This window comes from Falco peregrinus, chromosome 4, assembly GCF_023634155.1.
Source record: "Falco peregrinus isolate bFalPer1 chromosome 4, bFalPer1.pri, whole genome shotgun sequence".
Lineage (NCBI taxonomy): Eukaryota > Metazoa > Chordata > Aves > Falconiformes > Falconidae > Falco > Falco peregrinus.
Window position 1 is genome coordinate 7,673,187 of NC_073724.1, and position 27,132 is coordinate 7,700,318.

Here is a 27,132-nt window from a genome sequence, read left to right on the forward strand (position 1 = left end):
AGTAAGACTGATGGAGAGACGATTTTGCATTATGTATTTGTGGGTTGCCTGTGGAAACGCAAGAACCGAGAGGCATGGGGTCTCAAAATCACAGAGAATCCCAGTGCTCACTGTAAGGAATAATTGTATTTGTCACCTCACAAACATTGTAAGAAAGAATAAAAATGAAGGTTATAGTTAAAAGGCTATAAATCAATGGCTGCACGAAGAAAAAAACCCACAAAACTACTTTAAACAACCAAATCTTTTAATTAGAAAGCAACAAACATGCAAACAGCAGGTATAGAAATTTATTTGAACCAACGTTTTTACTATAATGAAAGTTACTTTAAAACATTGATCCAAGCTCCCACATTTGCAGGTTAAGGAAAATATTGCACTTTGCATCTTCTAGCACCCCTCATACATGGCAAAACATTTTAAAAACATTTTTGCTTATTTTAACTTGCACACTCTCCCAAAGTCATGCACACAGTCATTCAAAAACAAAAGGTTAGGTTATCCAAAAGCAATACCTTAGAATTGCACTAAAGCTCTGTAAGGAAAAATATAATTAATGTCTTATACAAATTCCATTAACATCTAGGCGCTTGCACACAACTGCCAGTTACTCTTCATCTTCGTTTTCATTCTCCTGACCAGATCCTTCCGATCTGTCACCTTCCAATCGGTCTGTAAGAGACAGAGATAAGTAAAGAGAACTTCCAAAGTGTTCATTTTTTGGTAAATATTTATAACACATTATCTCCCTGCGCTATACACAATAGACGGGGGCTGTGGGTTATAAGGTAGAAAAAGGTCTGTATGGACTGACAGCAGAGACTGGGTAGAAATGTTATCACAAGAAAGCAGAACAGGAAAGAAGCCATAAAAGACTTCCAGGCATAAAAGTGAAATTTGTGTACAAAAGGAAAAACCTTGTAGATGCTGACTAGCTGTCAGCACAGGAAAGATGAACACAAGCATAATATTAAAAAGAGATGGTAAATACAAAGGTTTGAGACGCTTCTGGGTAGCTGAAACCAGAATAGCTGCAATTAGAAATTGGTATACTCCAGAAAAGTGGGGAATTGCTTTCTGTCACTGTATACATCAGAAAAAGTACCTTTTTTGTTGTAAGTGTTTACAGAAAGACAAACAGAGAAATGTGCGAGGGAACATGATTGACTCAGGATCTATCCCTCAAACAACATGCACTGTCCAGTTAAGAAATATTCCACCCAGCAATGACAGATTTTTGCTGAAACTGTTGTAACAAATGTTGGGCAGGTCTTTGAGTATTTTACTCCAAAGAAATAATAACAAATGAAGAAAAAAAACCAAACTAAGATATTCAGTCACAGCAGTGGCGAGGCATACCACTGGGCTGGATACAGTGGCATCCTCCTGGCTCTCTAACTCTCACAGATCAGTGAGAGGTGAAAAAAGGAGCAGCAGCTGCTGCCAGGCAGAGCTTCCTTCCTACCTCCCCACACTAAGCCCACTTCTCTGCTCAAGCCAGTCCGGAGTCCCCCAGTTCAGTATCTACAGTCACTCTCACCTTCATCTATGGTTCTGTTAGGTTTCCATCCCAAACATCATACCAGCCTCCCAAAACTTCATCTCCTTGCTTCCTACCCAGTATGATGTCTCTCCATTGTCCATCATCCTCAGTATCAACCCATTGCAGTCAACTTCTTCAGCACTAACATCCAGGAACACCAGTTCCCAGTGACGATTCTCCATGCAACCCTTCATATCCCCAGTTTCAGACCCCAGGGGGGCTGTCCCTTCGCTGAAGGGACATCCTAACACTGTTGCCCCAGCAGCAGCTGCCAGCACCCTCGTTAGTATTTCCCACAGTCCTGTACCTTCACACCATCCTTCTCCCCATGCCAATTCCAAGCCCACAATAACAGTCAGTTTAAGGCTCATTCCAGTCGTCCCTAATGGCTTTCCCATCACACGACACTCACCTTAAACATCGTTCCTGAGTAAAGAAAGTGTTTTCCACCATCTAATTAGTACTATGTTACAAATAAGCTATTTCAAGATGGATAGTATGGTAACATCTAAAAATACATTTTGTTCTTTTCTTGCTCTTTGTTTTGAGGTAAAAGATAACAGCCGCAAAAATGATGCAAGTCTCACACTGAAGAAGCGATTCCCAAGTTTCCATTAAGAGACCCTTGAATAACCCTTGAATCTTCTCACCAACCCCAACTGTAGCCACAGATAGCTGAAGATCTTGATAATTCCCCAGTCCACCTGCTATTTCATAGACCAATGTGGTGGACAAGCTCTTCAGAAGTCTCTCACCTGCTCTTATATGATTCAACGAAGCCAACATTCGTAACATAAAAGAAGCTGGAACAGTAATAGTGTTTCTGGTCTCTTCCAGCATTAATTCATTACGTGTTATAACCTGGAGGCAGGGAAGGGGGAAAAACAGCATCAAAGGTGAACACAAAATTGTACTGCATCAATATGTGTTTGTAGATACAAAGTTCCTATGCAAAAGGCATTCACAGAGTCAAAAATTACAGTAAGGGAGCAGTATTTTAACGATTACTATTGAACACAGTTGCACCAATTGTATGTGGTAAGAAAAGTCAGACAGTGGACTCTGCCTACAGATATTTAATTGTCTATCTAAAGAATATTCTAGTAGGATCATTCATTGTGTTGTCCACGTGCCTGGTAGATATTAAGATAAGCAACTGAGAAAAAGCTTTGGAAATGAGATCTTGTACGAAACAAGGACCGATGAGAGAAAGTGCTGTTACAGATGGGAACTGTTGTAGAGAACAAAGTTCTAGCACCAGTGCTGGCCAAGAATGTGGGAAGGAAAAGAGATGAGGTTACTCTAAACTCCTACCTTCATGCTGCTTGAAACTTTTGGAGAAAATCCAAGCAATTACTGTATCCCAGTTCAGGAATATTCTTCAGCTCCATAATTATTTCTAAACAGATCTACAGCTTGCCTCTAATGACTTGAAAGAGCCAGCTCCTACTGTCTTAGTTTCTAGGAAAAAAAATTCACTAACGAATACTTTTAGCTTTTTTGCCTCCTTCCTTCCTCGTGGTGCTTTCCTTGTCATCCTTCTGGCTTTCCCATAAAGTTCTAATCCCACACCTTAGTTTGTCTCTCAGCTTTTTGACTAGGTTCTTTTGCTGTCAACTAAGCATAAAAATGTCTTTAAGTGCAGACAAATTCTGACCGTCATTCAGTCCCTCCTCCCACCCAGATCAGGTGCCGTAAGGTAGGAAAATAATATCCCTGCTATCCAAGAGACTGCACAAGAAAACCCCAAACCACTCCACAACCAAATGTCCCCTAACATATTACTTACAGAAAAACATCTAACATTTTAATAAATTATGCTATGTAAATCACTAAAATGCGATTATTCAGCAATCACCTATATGACCATCACAGGCCAGATGTTATATATGTTGTTGTTATTGCTTTGAGGATACACAAGAAACAATGTGTTACATAACTTTACATATGGACTTTTATAACTGATTGAGCTTGCAGTGTTTGCTTTATTCGATGAAGTTCCCAGACTGCAATCTTAGCCTAAACTCCCTTTTATGCCACAGAATATTTAATCATATTGATTTTTGTAGTCCCTGTCCTTCTGTACATCATTCTATTTCCTTCAGTTAATTTGTTTAAAGACACGCACGACCTTCATTTCTTAATTCCTGCCAGTTTTCCTTCTATATCTAACTGTTCATACTTTTTCTGACTTGTTTCACATACATAATAGCAGATATCGTATCATTTCTAGGAGAGTTAATGACCTACAAAGTGCCTCGTCTGCTGCCAATGATGGGAAGGTTAGCCCTTATAAAGGGGCAGCTTTTTATTTATAGCTCATTTGTTGAACATTAAATAACTCTGTTGATTCTGTATCAGGAATTAGCACCAAAGGCTTTTATAGAATTGGAAGATGCAACATTACTGTGAAAAAGGAAGAAAAATTCTTACCTCATCTGCAAGTTTTCGGTTAAAAATCTTGGATTCTTCTAACGGCGACCAAATTTTTATATCATAATCAATACCCGAAGAGGCCAGAACTAGAAGTAAGTAATTCTAAATTAGATGCGTTATGTCTTTACAACTATCTTCTGCACCTAACTGGAGTTAAAGAAAAAGACTTCACTTGAAGCATTGACTTGCAAACGTCAGTTCCCATGCTGAATACACAGCTATGTAATTACTGTCTCCATATGAGATCTGAGCTATAAATTGTATACTTTTTGATACATATATAAGAAGAAAACACATGCAAACATCAAGAGTCTCCTGTTGTAAATAATTTTAAAAGCACCTGAATATACATAAGGTAGGAATAGAAAGTAAGAACAAACTCATCCACTACTAATATATTTCTGCTGATGGCCTGATGAGCAACACGTTAATAACAAAGCCTTAGGATGTGTAGGCCCAGGTACAAAGCCAGAAGCAAGACAATTTCAAACATATTTTGACATTTTACAATTTCAGTGTATTTCACGTAAACATATTTGATATTCAAATATAAAGCAGCAATGGATGCTCTTTAAACACTTGTTAAAATATGGGGAAACAAAAAGCTGCAGAACATCGTCTAGATCATTGCACAAAGCCACTAAGAGAATAAAAAATTCTATAGAAAGATCTCAGTCACTGGAAAACTGCACAAGATTAACTGTCCTACAAGGAGGATGACCTCTCCATTACATTTTCAGTGTGTGATAGGGAGACAGACGCACTCCAAGAAATCAGTAAAGCTACAGGGCACTTTGAAAGGTGCTTCCAAAAGAAGTGTCCAGCCGGGCCACACACTCCAAACATGTACAGGAACACAAGTGCAATTAAACATTTAAAAGTTTAAGGCTTATCTAATGTTGGGCAGTATTCCATGTTTCCACAAACTGCCTGAAAAAAACCCAGCCTCTTCTGGTATTATCATAACAACTTCACTTGCTTATTTATTTACAGCTGACTGGTACTGTACAGCCATGTAAGCTACGAAAAAAGAACTAACACGAATACTTTCTTTGCCTGTGTTAAAAGCTGCAGAATGGTTTAGATTTTCCATCTATATGTCAGACAACATGATTGCTTCCCCTGCTTTGGTCCATCTCTTCCATAAATATGTTCCCCTAAATACAAATCAAGAGCATTTCTATGAACTTTTTTTATTCTTTTAATGTCACAAAGCCAATGAGAAAGAGACACCCATTTCAGTCAGTTTTTTGAACAGGTCCAAGTAGAGACCAGATTCCAATAGCAATTCCCAAAGCATTGCTGGCATTTCAGTGACCCCATATTTCCCTCATCAGTATCATGGAAAACATTTAATTTATTGAGGGGATCAAGAAATGGAAATTCTTCTTATTACGTCTTAACTTTCTATAAATACTGTGTCACTAATGCTTTCATTCCAAGACATTATTGAGTAAGGAGGGTTTTAAGGGCCACAGGCCATTAGTAAAAGACACAATTAAAAGCAGTATTATCTAATTCACATGGGAAAAAGCGAACAATAGTTCACTAATCATTACAATACTCCATTAAGGCAAAGAATTTAAGACTGAGCTTTAAAATGCTTTACAACAGATAACCAGAACATGCAGACTATGAAAAAATGATCATCTTACTTGGGTCAAACGGATGAGGCTGTAGACAGTTCACCACGTGATTATCAGCTTCCAGCAGCATGAGATGTTCAGCAGTATGTCGATCCCATATAAAAATATGGCCACAGTCTGAACCACTCATGACAAAATTAGATCCCCAAAAATTGGCTTCCTTTATCTGCAGTAAAAACAAAAATTAAAATTAATATATAAGACTAGCTAGTGAAAGCACATCAAGTAATACACTGCCATTTCTGTAATAACACTACCTCTGAAATAAAAGCTCTGCATATGAAGAAGTAACATTTAAGACAATTTAAATGAAACATTAAAAGAAGAATGGTCAAAAAAAGAAAATTCAGAAGGTATTACATCTCCAGAGCAAAGTGGCTGCTAACAGAAAAAAGGAGAGGAGCTGGGGCGGACTGAGCAGTTTGGAAATAAGTGACAGCAGATCTGTCACTTTCCAAAGTGACAGGAATGACACTGGAGACAGGAGTACGTGAAAGGGTTTTTGCAAAGAGTGCGGTAAGTTAAAGTGTGTGACAGGCTAATCCTTGGTGGAGATTTTCCATTTACAGAGAAAGAGGAGACGAGGCAGAAGCTTAAGAAATCTGAGGGGTGGGAATTAACTGGGTCTGACAGACAAAAAGGGTCATGAAATCAAACTTCAGAATTTTTTCTCCCCACTTCTATAATAAATCAGATGAGAACTAAGACTTCTTACTCAGAGTCCAAAATTAAAGTTATAAGCCACTGAACCAGGAAGGCATTCAGGCAGAAGCGATCCTTCAGCTTCAGCTGTTACCATAATAGTAGGCGAAAGCAGAAGCATCTCTCCCTGCAGCTGGAACCAGTATCATCACAGTTTTCTCGACACATCAACGATGCATTATATTCTATATGGTTGCTCCTAACGTTATTTTGTTGAGGTATCCAAGCACCTCTGCAAAAGGCTTGAAGTGATATGGCTAACATTTGTCAATTATCAGTAGCATTCCCATGCTATCAGCAAAATGTATATGTAATACATTGCCAGCATGAACTATTTTTTTTCTTTTTTTCTTTTTTTTTTTAAATTAAACTGTTCACACTGAAGGTCATTCTAGCATCTTGGGCCAATTTATGGAATTTTACTTTGCACCAACTGGACTAGCATGACACAAAATATATACATTTTTTAATCATTCATCAGAAATTATAATCATCTTTGTTTTGCCCTACAGCTAACTCCTCTATAATGTTATTGATAACATGGTAGTTTGACCCTAGATTATAATTGGCTGTAATTAAAACACTCAAGGAAGACTTCTCTGATTGGAGAGCTGTACATTTGAAGGAGGAAATACTTGAAAGATGCACAAAGTACTTGAGAATTTTTCATAAACCAGAAAAGATGGGAGGAAATCCACAAACACGGCATTGTGAGTTAAAGTGTGCACATCTGTTTGTGAGCAAACACAGCTGGGCAGGACATGCCACCAACTGAAGGGTACTGAAGAGAAGATCCAAGGTCCTCGAGAGGGCTTCCCGAAAACCAGCCGCCTCTCACCGCAACTGTATGGTTTGTTGCGGTGCCTCACAGCCAGTGAAGTGACACTGACAGCGTGCACTTGGGCTTCTCCCTTCTGGCAGCTTCTCCAGGAGGCTCTGACAGTGCTAAGGGAGCAGATGGAAGGCGTTCTTTGGAGCAGGGGGACCATCTCCACAGAGAAGGCAAAGGCTTCCCTGTTGCCTTCTGCCTTTCTTCCCCTGCCACCAACGCACAGCCTTCTCTCCATCCTATGAAGAGAGGAACATCATCATCCTCTGGGTAAAAAGAAAAGGGGCGTTTTAGGAAACAACATGCTCATGCTTTAGGCTAGAATACTATATAATGGTTTAGTACATCATCTATTTCTCTTTCCTTGTGTGCGGTGCTGTAACTCAGTAGGTATTTAAACCTACTGTCTTAATCTCCGTATATATTCAGTCTCATCAGCATCGTCGCTCTGGATAGGCATTTGCTAAAATGCTGTGACCACTTCTCTAATGAAGTGACCATCTCTCCCCTCAAAATGGCTAAACTGTCCTGTCCCTAATTCCGAGAACTAAAGAAAACAGCAGATAATAGTCAATGACAAGATAGCTACCTTGACACGTACTTGGCTTAGAAGAAGTCTTTGGGAGACAAGTGAGCCAATAAAACTGATTTTTTTTTCTCCTCTTTGTTGCCATCCATCTCCTCAAAAATTGGTATTACATACCACTATAAGGATAATGTATTATCTGATAATCATTTATACATTCATTATATTTTTGTATGGATCCACGTATTTATTATTTATATTATACCATACTGTGTTTATTTCTTAAATGTGATTTATTTATAAATAATTACTTGTGTAGTAAATGCTGTATTCTTTTTTAATTGTGTGTTTACTAGTTCAGTGGGAAAACCCAGACTCCTTGAGTGTTTCAGAGATTTGCAGTCTCATGAGTTTTGGAACTGGAGGCAGCTGAAGCGGCCTGCCCTACGCCACAGAGTAGTGTTACAACGAAAATGATCATGTAAACTACAGAGAAATTATAGGCCATGAAAAAGTAGCAGTAGTATCAGGTATCCGTTTCCTCGAAATATAATGTTGATATTATTCTACACCTGTTACATTCAAGATACCCTTATGATTACAGCCTGAAAGAATGTGGCTTATTCAATTTCTGAGCCAAAACCAGCCACCCTAGAGTATTTTTTTCAAGAAGCAACTATTAGGTTTAAGTGTAGAACAATCTTCCCATGCCAAGGCCTCACTTACCCTCCCTTCCTAAAAAGACATAACCCAAACGAAGACAAACATTTGGTCAGAGCAAGCAAGAATTGGCCACTTCCTCACTAATGATTAGAATCTTATTCAGAAATCAATTATGATTTTACTCTGAGTAGGACATCAAAACAACCATTGCTAAACTATTTAAAATGGGAACAGGCTAGGCAGCAGTATCCTTCCCCACTGCTGTCCTACGTCACCTGCAGGGTAAGAGGTTAGATGGGGTGCCACATGGAGTCACGTTGCTTCAAGAAGAGTCAAAACTCAGTCACGAGATGCGAGCTGAAAGCTCACAATAGTCCAATGTTTGTGCTGGAGAAAGAGCCTAGAAGTTAAAAATGTGACCCTACAAAAAAGATAACAATTTAAACAGGTACCACTACCTCTTACAAATTCGTTAAGTTGACATACAGTGGGTAAATGAGATACCTACGTAAACAGAAGTTTCCTACATAGCAGCTTTCAGGGTTCACACAGATGATGTCCAATATTTGACGTTTAGCATAAAACAATTCCCTAATGTTTGGTATTTAAGAAAACCTCCAGCATAAGGGGCAGAATTTTGAGTTTGAGACCATTTACCAGAATCCTACTATGAAATTATTTTCCAAGTAACACATCATAATAAAGCTCTAAAGGGGATAGTGCCTGCATCCTCATCTTTCTTTTGGCATAGTTTTCCCAGAAAATGCTCTGGAGAAAATGACAGAGACATTGTCTTGCTCTCTGCTTTGCCCCAGCTATCTTGACTTAAAAATCACCGTGATAAAGAATCGTCTTAGTAAGCTGAACCCTTACCGCTGTTAAAAATATGTACTTCATTTCCAGCGTGAGTATGTCCAGTTTTAGACTTCAGGCTTGCTAGATCTTTGTCTATAGAATAAGTACCAATGACTGCAGTCAGTGCAATAAAGTCACTCCAATGTCTAAAAATAAGCCAGAGAAACTGCATTCCTGGATTCTGTGGTGAAAGACATGTTTCCAATACATACACCTTCTGGCAGTTTCTGTCTTAGAGCTCCTCTTAATATATATATTTCATTATCCTGTTAAAAGTACAGCTAAATTATCTCCAATAATAAATAACTTTATATTTCAATTCTCAATTACAATGCCTTTCTGCTTCCTTTGTATTCTCTTGCGCAACTGCTGATTTTACATTTCTAAATATTTCATAAAACCTAGGCTTGCCACTACATAAATCAACATAATTGAAATTCACATTTAGAAAATTTGTTTTCAAACTCATACATGCACTCAACTCTACTGTATGCACACACAACTTATCCCAGTTATTAGTTACACACAGAGATCTCTATTGAAGAAAAGTTTTGTTAAAGTCAACATTTTAAAAGGGGGAGGCAGGACTTGGGGTGAATGGAACACAGGAAAAATGGCATAGATAGGAAAAGAAACAAGACTAGGACTGGGGGAAAATAGTGAGGAAGAGACAGGAGAGACAAAGAACCGAAGGCACATGGCAAAAAAAAAAATTAAGAAAAAGAAAGGGAGTTTGGCCTCACACAAGCCTTTTTTTTTCTTCCAAGAGCTAAAGAGAAACAGGAAATCCCACCCCCATCATTCCACTACCACCACAGCTCCAGCTGCTGTACTTTTGGGTCTGTTTCATGAAAAACTAGTCACAGCCAGAACACCAAAACCACTAACGATGTCATTTGAGTGGTTACATAGCAGGGATCAGTGCGATGGACACAGAAACATTCCAACCCTGCCAATGGTACCAGCAAACGCCACTACAATACTACTTATCTTTTGCTTTCCGACAATATGAGAATTACATTTAAAAAATGCTTATTAAAAAAATCGTAAGATTGCCCAATTAAGTTCTCAAAAGTAAGGAAGTACCAGTGTTACTCCATTTGCCCGCATAACCTTAATTCACTCTCCCTTCACGTTCACGTCATTGACAAGACAACTTTACCCTTGAGCTGCTCGGGTATGTAGGAAACAAGACCTCTCTAAGCTGCCTCCTTCACGAATTTAAAAGGGAAATATCATCAGCCCTTGCCTTACAGGAAAGCTAGTTTGATCAAAAAGATAAAATATAATGAAGTTTGCCACCATAGAAACCAAAAAGGAAAATTATATCATCTGTCATTACGTGCGCTCCTTGTCGTAAGTGCTCATGTGAAACAAAAGCAAAACACCAACCACATCCCAAAGAAACCAAACAGTAAAGTCCATGAAATAATCTATGCAATACACATACACAGATGGAGACTCAATTAAGACCACTTAAGAGATAATAAAATTAAGCTTGCCTAGCTACAAAGCACTTGATGCTATGACTTTTAAACTAATGGGGTTTTGAGCAATTAAAATTAACTTCTGCAACACAGTACAAAACTCCTTGTCATTAATCAAAGTTTATTCTAAGCCTTGTTGCTTATGTAGACTGAAATACGCATTTACTGCAGTATTTTCCCCCGTGTAATCAAAGCCATTCACACAAACTCTAGAAAATTGCTTTTGGAGGTAACTGGGACTACTCCTCAGATCATCTGCAAAATTATACGCCCACTACTTCTCCAAAATACCACCTAGTACTCAGAACTTCATGTCTTCAAAACACTGTAAAAAGCAAAAAAAGAAATAGCAAGGAAAACAGCACTGTTTCTCATGCACCACTGCTTTACAAACACAGTAACTGTTTTTCTTAAAACACAGTATTTTGCATTAAAAAGATACAGTATCTAGTAGTTAGATTATGATTTAGTAACTAGCACTATTTCTTTTTTTTTTTTTTTTTTTTAATTCAGAGATGTTAAGGCTCTTCAAAACTAAGATTTAATCCTCACTTTCCCTTCCAAGCTGTTCAAAACTTTTATTTAATCTTTAACTTTAAAGAGCTTGTAAGGGAAAATGAGGATTAAATCATAATTTTGATGGTAGGCACATTTTATAACACTTAGGCTGATAGACATGATGAAAAAGAAGAAAAATACCCAAAATTTTAAAGGAAGTTAAGGGGTGAGAGTCTTAACTCAAGAAAACTCAAATGCACACGAGTCACGCCAATTCTAATTTTCCTTTAGAGGAAGTTATGTGGCTTCCAACTGAATATGCAAGAAAAAGTGCTTACAATACATTACAAAATCCTTTTTGGCAAGCATATCAGTGTGGCAGCTATGCTGATTCAGTCCATAAAATCTCTGCAGTTCCCAAAACAGACAAAGAGTTTGTACCATTGTTCGGGAGTTCCGATGACCTTTATAAACCATCTTTATTAAAGGACGTCTAATATTCAACGTTTCCAGTTCTTCCATTTCTTTTCTTTCTTTCCTCCTTCTGAAGAGCTCCTGAATACGGGCAACGGCAGATCGTCTATAAATTGCAGACAAAGAGAACACTACTGAGAGTCCATCTCTAAACACTGCAATGGGCTATCAAAAAGAGACTACAGAATAATAATTAGGCACTCACACACACTCTCCATAAGTTTGGAACAGACATCAACATTATCTCAAATGTAAAATTACGGACTTCAATTTTTTTTCCATCCTGGCTTAGAACAAGAATAGCATGCAAGACAGTGGAATGTCAAGTGATGCCAGATTTTGTTCCCTCTCTGAAGAACAAACTTCAGCTGTTGGTAAAATTCACATGCTATTTTATTATTCAGTGCTAGAGATATCCTCCACCCATAACGAGGTAGCAAAACTCTGAAGCGAAAAATCTACACTAAACCAGAAGTTTTAAAAGTTTAACAAGTTATTAAGGATCTAGCGTGTCTTCCAGTGTAATTTTTTTTCCAAAATTCCATTAAATCTGTTTCTCTTCACTACTTCTGCATGACAACAGTCACAATTTAGACAGCTTTAAAATTTACTACCAAGGCAAGAGACAATTTGAGATAAGTTATTGTAGCAAATATCCCATAGGTTAGCAGTGAGGGATACAGTTGAAGATCTCCTAGAACAACAGAGAAAAATTAACTAAATTAGGTATTTTGTTTTGTGAACGTTTAATTCCAGGAATCTACTTTCTGTGAAAAGACCCTGGTACCAAATTTTTCCTGTTTAGCTCTTAAGTTTGCAGATCCCCTAATTCCAGCTACAGCCAAACTGTCACATCCCAGCACCTGCACCTAACTTTTTCTTACTTTATTCCATGTCAAGGTTGCTATTAGAGCTTTGGGGTCTTGAACACGGTCCGAGGGGAATGCCCCTCTCTAGAAGGAGCAGATTTTAGCAGAATGCAAGGAGTCCAACCATTACAGGAAGGTATACAATTCTGAAATGTAAACCGAGCCAGAACTGAATCTATTTGCAACCTCATTACACTGCTACCAGAAAGCTAGTAATCCGAATTTGTCCACAAATAATGTGGTATGCTGGTTTAGTCACTGATCCTGGAGAAGCTTCCAACAAGTCCTCGTATCCAGAAAAAAATCCACCAGATCTATCTCATCACTAATCCTCTCGGCCAGTGGTCTGCTTAGATGTATTTCATTTTTGTCATAGGGAAAAGGTGGACCAAAAAAAATTAAGGTAAAGTGTTATCCCACAGCTAGGCAAAGAAGGAAAATGAATGCGAGTCGTTAATACAGATTTTTTTTAAAACAAAAAAATAAGAAACCAAGCAATCAACCACAAACTGTCAGACTCTGACAGATCATCTAATACAGCTCAGCTTTTAAAAGATATTTTAATCCTTACTTTTTATAGAAACTAGAAGATATTTGTAAGCGCTAGCCAACAGATCCACTTAACAGCGGACTATTTATTACAATACTTTTTTTAGAAGTTTGTCTAGCAAACAATCCCAGAAAAAACAGACTACTACTACTTCCTTTGTGAGAATTTTCTATCCCCTCATATCTAGGCAGTTTTCTAGTTCCTCCTTCTTATGCAACACTAAATAAATATGCTGTATTTGTTTGTTAGTCCTTATAATATACGAAGCCTCAACTTTAATCTTCAACAGATTTAAGAAGAGGGTTCTTCAGTCTTCATACAACAGAGGAAAAAAAAACCCCCATGTTCTTTATCTACTGTGCTTTAACAACCATGAGATTATTCTCCTCACCAGTTTACTTCTGTATGAAGGGAAAGGAAGGGTGGCATGAATATGAGAGGCTACACAAAAACGCCTACAGAAACTTTAAACGATTATTTGTACATATTTGGTTCTGTACATTTAAAAAAAAAATAAATCTGTGTAAGACCAAGAATCATGTAACAATAACTACTCTGCTACCAACCCCACCAGTGACTGCCCAGCACACACAACTCTTCAGCACCTTAAGACCCTTTTGGTTTCAGATGCACGCCTGCCAGCCTTAAGCTTTTCCCTTACTATCACTACTATTTGTATTTGCAGCGTATTTATCCACCATAATTAATTAATAAAAGATGTGCAGTGAAATATCTGAGAAGTTAAACATTGTTAGGAATGACAAAGCAGCAGACTTGTCTAGCTCTTTCAGGAGAGTTACTTGCTAGATAGCAGTAGCAAGTCTGGGGATTAAAAGATGGTATTAAAATAACTAATTGATAACCCAGAGTAGTTTCTTGCATAGTTTTTCATCTAAGTGTCTCTAGAAAAATTCATCTCCTCTTCTAAATTCTAGGCTTGAATGCAGACATTACAAAACACCTCAAGACTATTCAGCAGTCAGAATCACACATTTTTCAATAAAAGCAGAAGCAGAACTTGTGGTTAAAAACTGTCTTTCAACTAAATTCAGCTCTGAATTTATATCAGGATTTGGGGGTCTTATTTTATAAGGCACGAATGGATTTGTATTTAGGGATCTGGTAAAGTTGATGATTACCTTCAACGGGGAGAAAGCAGCCAAGCACACGGGGCTATAGCTGTGATACTGTTACCGGGCTCTCCAGTAACACACTGCTAAGAGCAGGAACCTGGCAGAGGCAGGCCTTCTCCAGAAGAGATAAATATGAGCCCGATCTAATGACATTTCAGAACAAAGAACATTACAGCAAAAGGATTCTCTTGGAGAGGTATTACTTTTCCATATCTACAGATTTCCTATACATTTTTTAAATCACACAAAACCCCCCACTAAATAGTTCAACCTATTTGTTTTCACGGCTTTTAAATTTCCATTCGTATTTGTGATAAGCAATTCCTGTCTGTGCCGACACAAACTTAAGACAGCAGCCTCATGGCTTGGAGCATCGGCAGGTAGAGAAGCACGCTGGGCAATCTGTACACTGCTAAGGTTCAGCCTAAACCCCACCGCGAGCTGCTGCGTCCCTTCCAAACCACGGGGTCTTCCGAGCGTTTACGGTCAGACAGTTACACACACTGCACCTCTCGGGCAACTCCACCGATTGATCCGGTTGTATTATGCATTCACATCCAGGCCTCAAATCAAGATGCCTGAGAAATTCTGGGTATAAATTAATGTTATTAGCTTTACGATACAGAAAACATTAAGTCTTGCAAAGCCTACGAAACTCTTTAGTTATGCCCCTATACAGTCGGTAGTGTTCTTGACTTCAGAATAATTCAGTACTACTGTCTGGTCTGCAGGTATAAAGCCTTTTTAGGTGTGTTTCACCAAGTTTTGTGGTACTTTAGCGCAAAAAGTAGTAATAAAGGTGGTGTGTGTAGTCTTTGTAAGATTTGAGTCCAAGATGACGTACAGTACACCCATTACTTCAGTGGAGTGTGCCTTGTGGAAAGACAGTTTTTAAATATTACTTCCAAAAGTAAGAATATAGATATGAATCAGAGCATAACTCTTCCCTGTATGATCAGCCACATTTGAAGCCTTCAAAGTTTATTGTTGTAAAATTAATTATCAAAAGCCCATTTAAATTAAGCCCTAGATGAGTGGAACAGGGATTTAGAAGTGACGCCGTTATATTCCTTCAATTCAACATAAGTTCAAAGGAAAAAAAATCCCAAACCCACAAAAACCCTGCGATGCAAACTGATTCACAACTACATACGATACATCGAGAGAAATCAAAAAGATGTCAAAATGTAAGTTAAGCCTTAAAAAAGATTTTTTTTTTACATGTCGAATAGGGCATTTTCTGTATTGTTAGAAATTCTGAAATATAATAAGGATTTTTTAAAATTAAAGTCTGTGCAATTTTCATGATTAACTAGTTTGTTTCTTAAAGCACAGTCTGTCACATATTGCTCTTTAAAATATTCTTTTTGTGTGTGCGTGTGAGAGAGAAAGCTGCAGACATCAGTTCACAATCTGTGTTACTCAACAATTTCTGGCTAACTAGCCCTGCATGTTTCAAAACAACTATGCTCATCTATTAGTTAGAAGAGAGACAGTCAAAATTAATTGTATGTTTTTCAAAAGAGGGAAAACTGAACAATTACCCGAATCAACTGTAAACAATATACAGGAATTCCGCTACAAACCTTGTTCCACTAGAGGTCCAGATGTAGTGGCTGCCATAAAATTAATCGGTTACCCTAGATCAAACACTGTCACCACCCACCAGCCACCTCCTGAGCTGGGCTGCAGCAGGGGCTGGAAAGCTCGCGGGTGCTTGCCTTCCTTTTCCCATCCCTCTTGTCTCAGCTCTGCACTGAGTCTCAAGCTCAGTATTGATTCCGGCCGTATTAAGGAGTTTTGTCACCTCTTAAGTTCCCCAATTTACTTACACACAGATAGGCGTTGTCTCTTTTTGCTAAGTACCAGCAACCTGCTTCCTTCTCTTCTGCAATTTCAAGTTACTACTTCCCCCCCCCCCCTTGTCGTTGCCATTTTCTTATTTGAACTATTTTCCCTATCCAAAACAACTGCAGGGAACCTAAGGCTTACAACCATTAATTTAGAACCTATTCCTCTGATGCCTTATGGTCAGTTCTTCACTGACCGCGTAGAGGAATCCACCTCCCAGCTACCATGCTCCTGGCCCAAGAATTCCAACCATGCGTCTTAACAAGCTGGCTATCGCCACCGAAGTCAAATCCAGCTCAGGAACAATCAATAAGACATTGAACTGGTCTTCACCTCAACCCGTGAGTTCTCTCACTATTTTTACTCTTCTGATCTTCTCCTCCATCCCACCGGGGGACAGTGAGTGAGTAGCTCTGTTGGGCTGAGCTGCCTGCTAGGGTTAACCCACAACCACCATATTAAAATAGATCTCTTTCCTAAATATGAGGATTTAATTACATTTCTGATTTTAATTACCAAACAACCATGTTCCTCTTAGAAGCCTCTGAACCCGCAGAAGAGATTTACTACTGCTGTCAAATTTCAAGCATTAAGAGAGTTGTAAAACAAGGGCAAAACCATCATGTTAGCAACACAGTGACTCTACCCTAAAGCCCAAGTTATTTCACTGCTGATCATATAAAAAGAAATGTTTACTCTAATGTACTCCCAAGTAATTTCCAACACAGTGTTTCAACTATTCTCCGCTACATTTTTAAATTTTCACCTGATATGCTGCAGAATACAATGAAAATCAGAGAAAAATATACTGATAAAAAAGTCTATGCTGAACGCATCATTCATTTTTCTATTTAATTTATAGCAATATGAAACAAATATGCCCATGGGCTGTGCTGAAGAGCTAAAGAACTCCATGGTAAGCATGTTTAATAAAGAAAGAACGCCTATTGTGAAACGTAAAGTACAAAAAATACACAGATTCTTGAACCTTTAAGAAAGTTGCAGAGTTAAATTAATATTCCAATTGCAGCTAAGATTGGAAAATAAGACAAAGAAATACACATCTGCACTATTTTCCTGTAGGCATTTAAAAGATCGGACTCAGGCTAAAACTTCTGTGAAACCACATCCTGAGTCTTTTCCTTCCCAGCCACACAAAGCCAAGATGTTAATTTTCACCATTAGAATTATTTTGTGCCACTTCCCCTCTATACAGCCTTTGGCATTAAATCACAGCAGATCGTTTCTCCCTCTCATGGCATGTGGCCAAACACAATTGCCCAAACCGCCTTATACGTTCTTACAATTCACTCGAGTATTTCAAGGAGGAATATGAACGAGATCAAGTAACTCCTTTAGTTAACATTATTGAAAGAAATATTGGAAAAGATATTTTATATATATAGAAGATATAATATTATAAAACAAAGCTTTAGTAATTATGCTCAGATCCATAATCTTGTTCAGACAAAAAATATAGTCTTTGATACGTGTATTCTTATATTTTTGTCCAGAACTGGATGTTCTCTACTACCAGACAAAGCAAGTCAGCAGTGGCACATGCAACTATAACACGTTCCTCAGCAGCTGAGTTAAAAAAAAAAACACGTTACTTGCTTTACACAAACTACACACTTTTCAAATTCTATTAATTTCTATGGCACGCAATAAAAAGGTTAATAGCTTGTTAAACATATACGCTGCCACTTCTTTTCAACTCCCATGCAATACATGCAGCTAAATATAACTCAAGCAATATACTCTGTAATTCATAGCATTTAAAGTATATTAAAATGCCAGTTAGACAAGAAAAACAAGAACCTGATAAATCCATTATATGGCAATAAAAAGGAGGAGGGGAGGAAGAAAATAATTAATTACCTCATTATTCTATCACCTATCGCTGTTCCTCTGATATTATATCTAGTAAAGGGAACAACAACTGAAGTCATTCAAAAATGCTGGGTATCATGTTTTTAAAACGTTAGCATCTATTACAAAATGTGCTCTACGTATTGCAACTGAGAAGACTCCTCCTCCTCAGTGTGTTAGTATATGAGACTGATTTCAACAAAAATAGTATTCAGTTTACATAACAGTACACAAAGTTGATCTTATAAAAAGCAGTAAGTCTTCACAGATTGTAACAGAAGTGGAAGTAGCTGCATAATCAATTCCATTTTACATTCATATTTTTTTTTAAATTTTAACCTAGTACTTTAACGTTTTCCAGGCTTAGCCTCTGCTCACAGATCGGCTTCTGTCAAAGTCCAAACAAAATTAATTCCATTATTTAAGTAGGAAAGCAGTCCTCGGAGAGTTGTTTTGACTAATTTGTGAAAAATAAGATCGATCCATTAAAAACTGCACCCTCTGTGCATGAAGAACATATACTCTGCATAGATTCCCCCCTGCCCACCCCCATAAAGTACGACGCTAAGGCAAGCCATGTTATCTAGCTCTGTTCCAACTAAATTTGCTGGACTTAGTAATTTTTAAAGCTGATATGCTACGTGCCTACATCAAGACTTAAAAACCTGCATACAAGTATCTCCTCACATTTGTAAGAAGAGAAATCTCAACCTTCTGGGCATTTTAAGGAATCCACAGCAAGTTTTCTCTGTTGCGTATCTAGCTAAACTGTTCTGCTGTACAAAACAGGGTTCATTTTTTTAGATTTAGAAATACTCTGTGAAGTTCCTTATATATTTTGTTAAAAAGAGCATGTATTGACTAGCCCAATGACACTTTAAAAAATAAAGAGCTTCTTTTAGATCTTTACCATTCCTGTAGTGATGCTCAGTGGCTACAGAAAAGTCAGGTGTCATCTTCTCAATTATTTCTTTCAAAGAAATGTCCTTCTGTGTCAAAACTGTTCCTAGCTGATTCCTAGCCAACATTCAGCTGATTTGCCCAATTTACCAACCAAAGGACTGTTGTATTTCTACACATCTCACTGCTACTATTCTAAGTCCTTTTCAATATATTAAAGCAGATGCAAACTTCGTGTTTCCGTGTCTCTGTTGCATAGTCTTTGCTGACAGTTCGATTTCAGGTTAGTTGTGAGAAACCCATGTTTTTGACCTTTTTAAGCACCCACAAAAGGAGTTTTTGTCCCCTGTATCTATTCTCAGATGATGTAAAACAGAGAAAAAGACCCAATCCTTGGTTTGAAAACTGGAAGCTGGGTTTGTACCCAAACAAAATTCAAATAGTGGAAGCTCTGTAAACATTACATTTGCAAAATGGACAACATTCTAGTCATAAATCTGGAATCTGCATCCACCTTACTAAAACTGAGGTGAGACTAGCAGAGCTGATGCAGCAGCAGGTTCTCTATTTCACTGCAACTCTCGACAGGGCTATCAAAAGGGTATATCTGCCACTTCTTTTCCTTCAGAGGAACTTTATGATTTCAGAGTACAGAATCAGAAGTCTATCCTTGCTTTCTTAGTGGAGACAGTTGTACTTTACAGTGGGAAAATAACTCCAAGATAGTTTTCTTGATCTTCATTTCCCCAGCTGTGGAGTTTCTCCTCAATATAAACAATAGCTAGTTATTAGCTATATAAAAACCACAACTGGTTGTAGATAAAACTGGTAATGCTATATACTGGAAAAGGCTTATTAGTCAAACAGCTTTTAGTATTCTGTTTCAGAAGGCTACAGTCTCTTTTTTTATTTTTTTGTCCTAAAGAAAAATTAGAACTACTGTTTGTTGTTGGTTTTTTTGCCACTGTATATTTCAGGCTAGCTTTATAAATTTCTCCACAAAAGAAAACAAGCCCCAAAGCAACCACCCCCTAGATATTCTAGGGAGAGAAAAATCTATTGCTTTTATATTAATGCCATTAATTATCTTATAGGATGGCACACTGGAAACTAAATTATTAGCTAAACTAGAGAAAATGAGATTTAGTAAAGGAATTGTTAGGTAACACCATTTTCTAAGTGAGAAAAGAGGAAAAGTCAGTCTATAGGAAGCATACTGGTGGAGCTAAGCACCAGTCTTGCAGGCAGTTTTGTTTAATGTATTGCTAATAGTCTTTGAGCAAAATGTAGGAATGTATTCATGCAGTGCATTGAGGACATGAGGTTGGGTAACTTTATGAATACAGAGGGGACTGTAGGACCTTGAGAAAAATTGGTGAGTAGAAATTCAGTAGTTTAAAATTGACAGTCATACACTTCTGAGCTTCCTTCTGGTGAAAGATAAGAACATATTAATTAGAAATTACACAGTAGGGAAGACTTCAGTATACTAACTGATCTTGTGTCTGACCACAAGCCACCACTATGAGACAGCCGTAAGCAAGAGAGGAGGAGGAGGATATAGCTACAGCTCACTTGTGTCTCAGAGAATCTTCATAGACCAAGAGTAACGCTCGTACCATTAACCCTAGCAAAATTCAAACAGCACAGCGTGCGTCATTCTGGTCTACCATAGTCAGGAAAGAAGTGGAACGTAGAGGAGAAGAGCTAAGAACCAGCACGATGGCAGGAAACCCACATATTTTTACTGCTAAGCGTGAGGAAAAACTTGACGCTCAGTCCAGTGAGACAAAAGCTGAAAATGGTCAGGATGAACATCATTCAAAATTGTAAGCACCGGGTATGAAAAAATTGTTTCAGTCAAAACAGTATGTTAGCACAGAACAAAATGACTAATTTAAGTCAATTTGTACCCATTGTAGCAGCAATGTTTTGAGGTAGCTTCCCACTAGTTAAGGGGCCAGGGGGATTTTATATAGATTTGATCAGTTTATGAAAGGGATTATATGCTATAGCAACTAGTCACAGTAGTAGTAGAAAGGACTTCCAGTTCCTTTCATTCTATTTCATAGGAGATATAAATATTAAGACGGCTTATAGCTAGGCTTTAAGGCTGCCAGTGCCTGCTTTCTCTCTGGAAATCCAAATTCCTTTGAGCACACAAGGATGTCTTACTTTTCTTCAGTATCTCAGAGGGTACTTATCCTGGAACCAGAAGAATAGGAAGGAACATAATACAAATGTGTATCTGACAGCTCAAAAATGAAACTAGAAAACTACTGCTTGCTTGCACACACACAAAAGCAAAGAAAATTAATTGGTCAGGCATTAAACCTGAGTAATGGAAGTCTGGAGGCAATCCTAAACCAGCATTGGCTATACAGCAACTTTTCTCCAATTTTATTTGGGGAGGAAGAGAAAGGGAACAGGGGGCTGCCTAAAGAATTCTAATTATATCATTAATTTAGTTGAATGATCTTTTTTAGATGATTAAATTTTAACTGCTACAAGGAAGAAACCTTGCTGCACACAAAGGAGGAAAAAATGCATGCCAGATGAAGTGTAACTTCATTTAAGATGACCCCAGTAGTGGGAAATTGTAACAGCTATATGACACCTGGATGTGTCATTCTTACTACATTACTACAAAAACAATTACATTATACAGGCAACATAAGATACATGAAGAGAAGCTAAGAATCCTGCTTGAAAACAGAAATGGGATTAAAATTGCAGGGCTTTTCCCAGCTTGCTCTTCAATCACTAGATCATAATGAACGTTGGCTTGCAGCAGAAACTATTTCTGCCATTAGATATTTATCTGCAATAACTTAGTACTGCATGGAAAGTTAATGGATTAAGACAAAATCTGTATATATTGGCTTTTTCATAAACACTTTCATTTAGTGAGCAGAATTACTTGTGCTATGTAATAAAAAAACCACTGACTGTTCCCTGAGTCACTACTGACAACGCGGTGGCTTATGCCTTTTGGGGTTTTTTAGCTGAAAATTATTCAAAACCTTTTCTATACACAACTATCAAATTCATTCTGATTTCCTAATGAATATAAATTGTAAATGTTTCCTGTAAAGTATTTCCTTGCTAGCCTAATAAATTAATAGCAAGATAATGCTGCCTTTGAACAGGATAGGAGTAAAGCAAAGGCACCTGACACTAGGTTATACAACATCTAAAGCAAGCAGGGGAAAAAAAAGATTTAAAAAATTTAAGTCTAACAATAGAGATGTTGCTTAAAAAATTATTACAGCCATTTAAAAAGTCCAAGAATTTAAATTGATGATCAAAGGTATTAAAACCCAGCAATACCAAATTGGGGGCTAAATTTACTGAATGATCAAAGAAGTATGTACAGCTGTTGGTATTTTATAAGAAAAAAACTTACAAAGCTTACTAAGTGCATCTTTTATTACTGATGACAACCAGTAATCTAGTAAAAAAAAAAAAAATCCTTTTTTTTGCTGCTGTACATACTGATATTCAATAACCAACAAAAGGAAAAGGATAACAGTTTTTCTCCTTCAGAGAAAAAGAAGAATGAAAAATTGAACACATCAGTTTTAATGTATGTACTACAGACAAACGCAGCATTGCTCAACAACAGTTAAAAGCTCTTGCTTTGCCCAAGTAAGAACACCTAAAGTACAGTGGAAAGAAAACATAGGTCCCTGTACACAAATTTATGAACTTTCTATACTTAACAACTACAGGGAGAACAATAAAAATGAATTGCAAATATTCAGCACTGGAGTAGTCAGCAGGCAAGAAATAAGCAGGTATTAGATCCGTAGGAGCCTGCCTGGCTAGGAGGGAAAATACAGCTACACGTATCTTACACATTGGCAAATTAGACTCAGCCATTAAGCTCTTGGGTAGTTTTCAAAGAACAGCTTACTTTGATTAAGGATACAAAGTATGGGTTTCTACATCTTCCATTCCAAGAAATGCATTTTGCCAAACAATAGCAAAGAGAAGTATTCCCCTAACCTGTGTCCTGGTCCTCCTCGATACCTTGCCCCTGGGATCAGAACAGGATCATCATCACTGTCATCAGTTTCTTGGAGAGCTGAGGTCCTGGTGGAGGACTCGTCTGGAGTTGCAAGCCCTGAGGATTCGGGGTGTGGCTGAGGTTCATCATTTGCAGCAAGCGAGGTGGCAGTGGATTCAGTACTCTGACTTGTCGTTTCTTGATTCGCACTCCTTTCACACGGGGCTTCTTCCTCTGCATTTCCAGAGCCAGCGTCAACATTGGGCCCGTTTTCTTCTGGCTGGATTCCAGAATGCTCAGGACCAGGTTTATCTGATATAGCTAACAGAAGTATTGGGGAAAATAAGTCACAGCATTAACGATTGTAGCCTATTTTACAAGACATTATAAATGGTCACAGAAGTTAAATTACGCATGCCGAGTTTACATTAGAAATTTAGGTTTTCATTCTCTACCTCTGCAAATAGCGTACAGATACATACTTGCTTCTGTCGTCTCTACAGTTTCATCTGCAGTTTTTAGTTCCTCAGCACTTGCATCTTCCTTGGGAGATTCACCAGAAACTCCTGAATTAAACAACTTAATAGTAAATCACATGATTTCATTTAGATGCACATCTATAAATGTAAGCAAATCTAAATGATACTAGCACTCCTAGATCAAACCAAAGCAATCCCCTCTGAAGCCCGCATGTCATTTTACTGAAATCTCAAGATACTAATCACATAAAAGTCAGTATATATAAACCTATCTAGTTGCCCAGGTCAATACACTAACAAAGAAAAAAGTATTTCTTGTTCCTTAATATACTTAATATCCTATGCTATGACAACTTGAGCTGCAAAAATAGCATTAATACTCTTGAAACAGATGATCACTTACTGAAAGCTATTTTTCTGAAGATGGAAATTAAGTTACCGCTCTATTAAAAGGGATTTTTAAAAAAAACAACAAACATTTCTCTGGAACCGGTCATTTGACATGACTGCCCTTTTGGCAATGAATTGAGCAAGAGAACCACATGTAACAAAATACAGTGAAAGCTTGAAAGAAATGTAACAAAATACCCAGCACTCATTTATGACTGCAAAGTGCAGTTGTTCTATTTTTTTATACAAATTGGGGCAGATATGTTGTTAAGAAAAAAGAATAAGGGTTTTAGAACTGAAGACAGAGTAAGTTCATTTTGTTTATATTTATTTGCAACTATCTCAGGTTGGTATCTTTTTCTTTTCTCAGAAAGTCGTATTTTATTATGGCTGTATTCTGTCTTCACATGCATGTGTATGAGACTCCCATCATGTTCAATGGGAGTCATGAACACACGACAGCAGAATTTTTACCTTAGCATTACAGAAATAATGCTGTATCTTACTTGTTTCTTCATCTTCAGGCCCTGACCCTTCTGAGGTTTTTGTTTTTACAGAGTCTTCTTGGCCTTCAGTTTTGCAATGACTTCCACTCCCTCTAGAGCTTGAATTTGTGCTGCTCCTGGCAATGTAACACGTTAAAAAAAACATTACTAGAAATAATATAAACAGATAATATAATTGCAATTGCACAGCTTGACCATCATCATCTTTCGCGCTCCGATCTCACAATTCAATTGGTCCTGGCAGCAGCTACAACTAACAAGCTTCACAGCAATTTCAAAATTGTTTTATTATGTCCATCGCTACTCACCCTACACTATTCACCTGCATCACAGAACTCTGCTTTCTCCTTCCTGCCTTTGTTTTTTTTAAACTTATACGGGATTTCTTCATTGCTTTTCAAAATAATGTGAGAACTCAAAAGGATTTGCTCTCTTTCACTATTTATACATTTTTTTTACGTATATAAATGATCAAAGATCTCTTAAAGGCAAGCTGTCAGCTGAGCATTAATACATAATCTTATCCCATCCAATTAAAAATAGGTTCAAATAAAGTTTTCCAGGTTCTTCACCATTAACTATCATTCCTGTACCTTTTGAGGCAGACTTCTGATGTTGGCTTTCAGTCCTCCCAGTTTTGTTATTTCTCAAGACTTACTTATTACTATAAGCTGGTACTTGAGATTTACTCCACATCCGTGTTTAGATTATTGTGGAACACCAATTTCTGTTTACAGTAAGGAAAATTATTCCTCAGGAAATATGTAGCACTGCTGTTCTGAATGCTACCAAAACTAAAGTTTCTAGGCTGTCTAGAAAAAGACCTTATTTTAGGAAATGCAAAGCCTTGTTCCTGAGCTCTCCCAATCCCTCCTGGCCCACACCTGTCTTGTGGCCTCAAACTTCAGCAAATCGCTGGACAAAGTTGGAAAAAAAGATCAGTTACGAGAATTATAAGCATGATTCTCAAGAATTTAGACTGCAATAAGTATCTTCTTACATGCGTATATCATTACGAAACTATTTTATACGCTACATTGCTAGAAGCAGCACAAATTGTGCTTAGTCTAGATTCTTGAGAATCTAGTCTAGACTTGAGTACTTTTATTTTTATCCTAAGAATGACAGCTTTTACTCATCTTGATGAGCAATAGTCTGTTTCATTACTGTACTGTATTTGGATACATAGACAATTCTTGCTAGCCCTTACAGTATTTCTTCTAAATCAGGAATTTTCAGCATTGTTTCTGAAAGGACAGACAAGAAGTGTACTGCTAGACACCAACTCAAGGATTTTTGCTATTTCACACCTCAACTGATCTAATCTCAATTGAAAGTCACTTTTATGAACTTAATCACAGTCTAAACACTAGAATTTTTTTTTTTTTACTTTTAGGGATTGACTTTCTAGCTAAACACTCAATCCTAATTTACATTCATGTATATACACTGCTTTCATTTTTACTTCGGTGTTATTTTTCACACCAGCAGCTACATGAAGAAGATGTTTCTAAGAGAATAAAATAACACCCTGTGCTTTCGCTACATTAAGCCCTACTATCTGCTTCCATAGCAGGTTTTCTATTTACCCAGTTCACCTCATAACCCTTTGTTGAACCTCTGCCAACTCAAATCAGTTTTCTCAAAAGCACGATGGAGATTTCACACAGCATTAAGTCACAAGGTAGAGTTAGGCAACAGCACCAGGAATTCTCATCCTTGGCTGAAGTCTCCCAGATGGTGACATCTAGGATCACACTTGCCCATCTAGTAGCTGTGTAATATTGAGAATGAAGTGACTGGTAGGTCCACATCATCTTTTTCACAACACTCCCAACTTGCAGATTAGGTTTCTGTTATTTGTCCTCAACTGCATCATTTGGTTACGTGGAATTGCATCTTACTTTATTAATCCATTCTTGGGCACAATGTTTTAGTTAGCCTCTGAACAGACAATGCCTTGCAACTGTCCCGCTAGGAAATACTTCTTCCTCTCACTGCCCATCCTGCGCTACCCACTACGAAGCTCCATTAAGTTAGTTTAACACTGTGTTCCGTTTCTTTATTATCTACCTGTTCCACCTTAGGACAGAAGGTCAACATGTGAGAAAGTATCAAATACTTCCTGGAAATTCAGTTTCTTTCTATTACACCATGTACGTTTCTAGAACCCATTACTCCATCAAATAAAAGGTACTAATCATGCACATTTTAGTTCCCATAACTGTGTTTTATGTCCCATGTACTGTTTGTCTTAATATGCTTTTCTATCACAACTGTCCTAACACCCTGACTATTGCTGCCATTAGTCTCAAGAGATCATGATGTTCAGTCCTTCCTTCTCTATTGGTATTATATTTGATGTTCGTCATTCACATGCTGCTAACCGTTGGCTCAAGAGATTCATTAAAATACTTCCTGTTAGAATAGAGATATAAGTGAAGCTAAGTTTTAGTAGTTTTCATTTACTCTTTACTTCCCCAATTGTAATTTCTGTAATTAGTAATATCCCTGTATACTCGACACTTTTTAATATTGTTTTTGAGGTAGTTCACTCAAATTTTCCACCTTCAGAATCACTTGTATCATTAACTGTTTGGAGTGTGAAATGCATTTTTCAAATTTTGTTTTAAAATAAACACAGAAACAAAGTGTTAATGTTTAATAAAATTTGCTTTCTGTGATAAGAGTGTTAGTAATGTTTTCTTGTTATATATTAAAAAGCCACTAGAATAAATGGACAAAACATTTGCTAATCTCTGATCCTCTTGTGAAATTTGCCTATCCTAAAGCATTAAACAAAGATGACTACAAAACTAAACACAGTATTAGTTAAAAGCATTACAGCAAAACTAATTCTTTCAAAGCTTGCTGGATTTGGACTCTAAATAGAAATACAGCCTGACAGATTGGC

General features: G+C 37.5%; 1 protein-coding gene across 4 annotated transcripts in view; it reads right to left on the reverse strand.

Annotated features, from left to right (window-relative positions):
* Positions 1-229: 229 nt before the first annotated feature.
* The window catches only part of DCAF6 (DDB1 and CUL4 associated factor 6), a 90,584-nt gene continuing 63,681 nt past the window's right edge, over positions 230-27,132 (reverse strand). For 3 of the 4 annotated variants that reach the window (XM_055801760.1, XM_055801761.1, XM_055801762.1), the window contains 8 exons: positions 24,219-24,334; positions 23,326-23,409; positions 22,843-23,164; positions 11,627-11,765; positions 5,635-5,791; positions 3,977-4,065; positions 2,299-2,404; positions 230-672 (listed from right to left, as the gene is read on the reverse strand). In XM_055801760.1, the coding sequence (XP_055657735.1) occupies positions 608-672; positions 2,299-2,404; positions 3,977-4,065; positions 5,635-5,791; positions 11,627-11,765; positions 22,843-23,164; positions 23,326-23,409; positions 24,219-24,334 (1,078 nt within the window). In that variant the 3' untranslated portion in view covers positions 230-607. Of the gene's footprint in view, positions 673-2,298; positions 2,405-3,976; positions 4,066-5,634; positions 5,792-11,626; positions 11,766-22,842; positions 23,165-23,325; positions 23,410-24,218; positions 24,335-27,132 lie in introns of those variants that run through there. The other variant, XM_055801764.1, reaches the window with a different exon arrangement.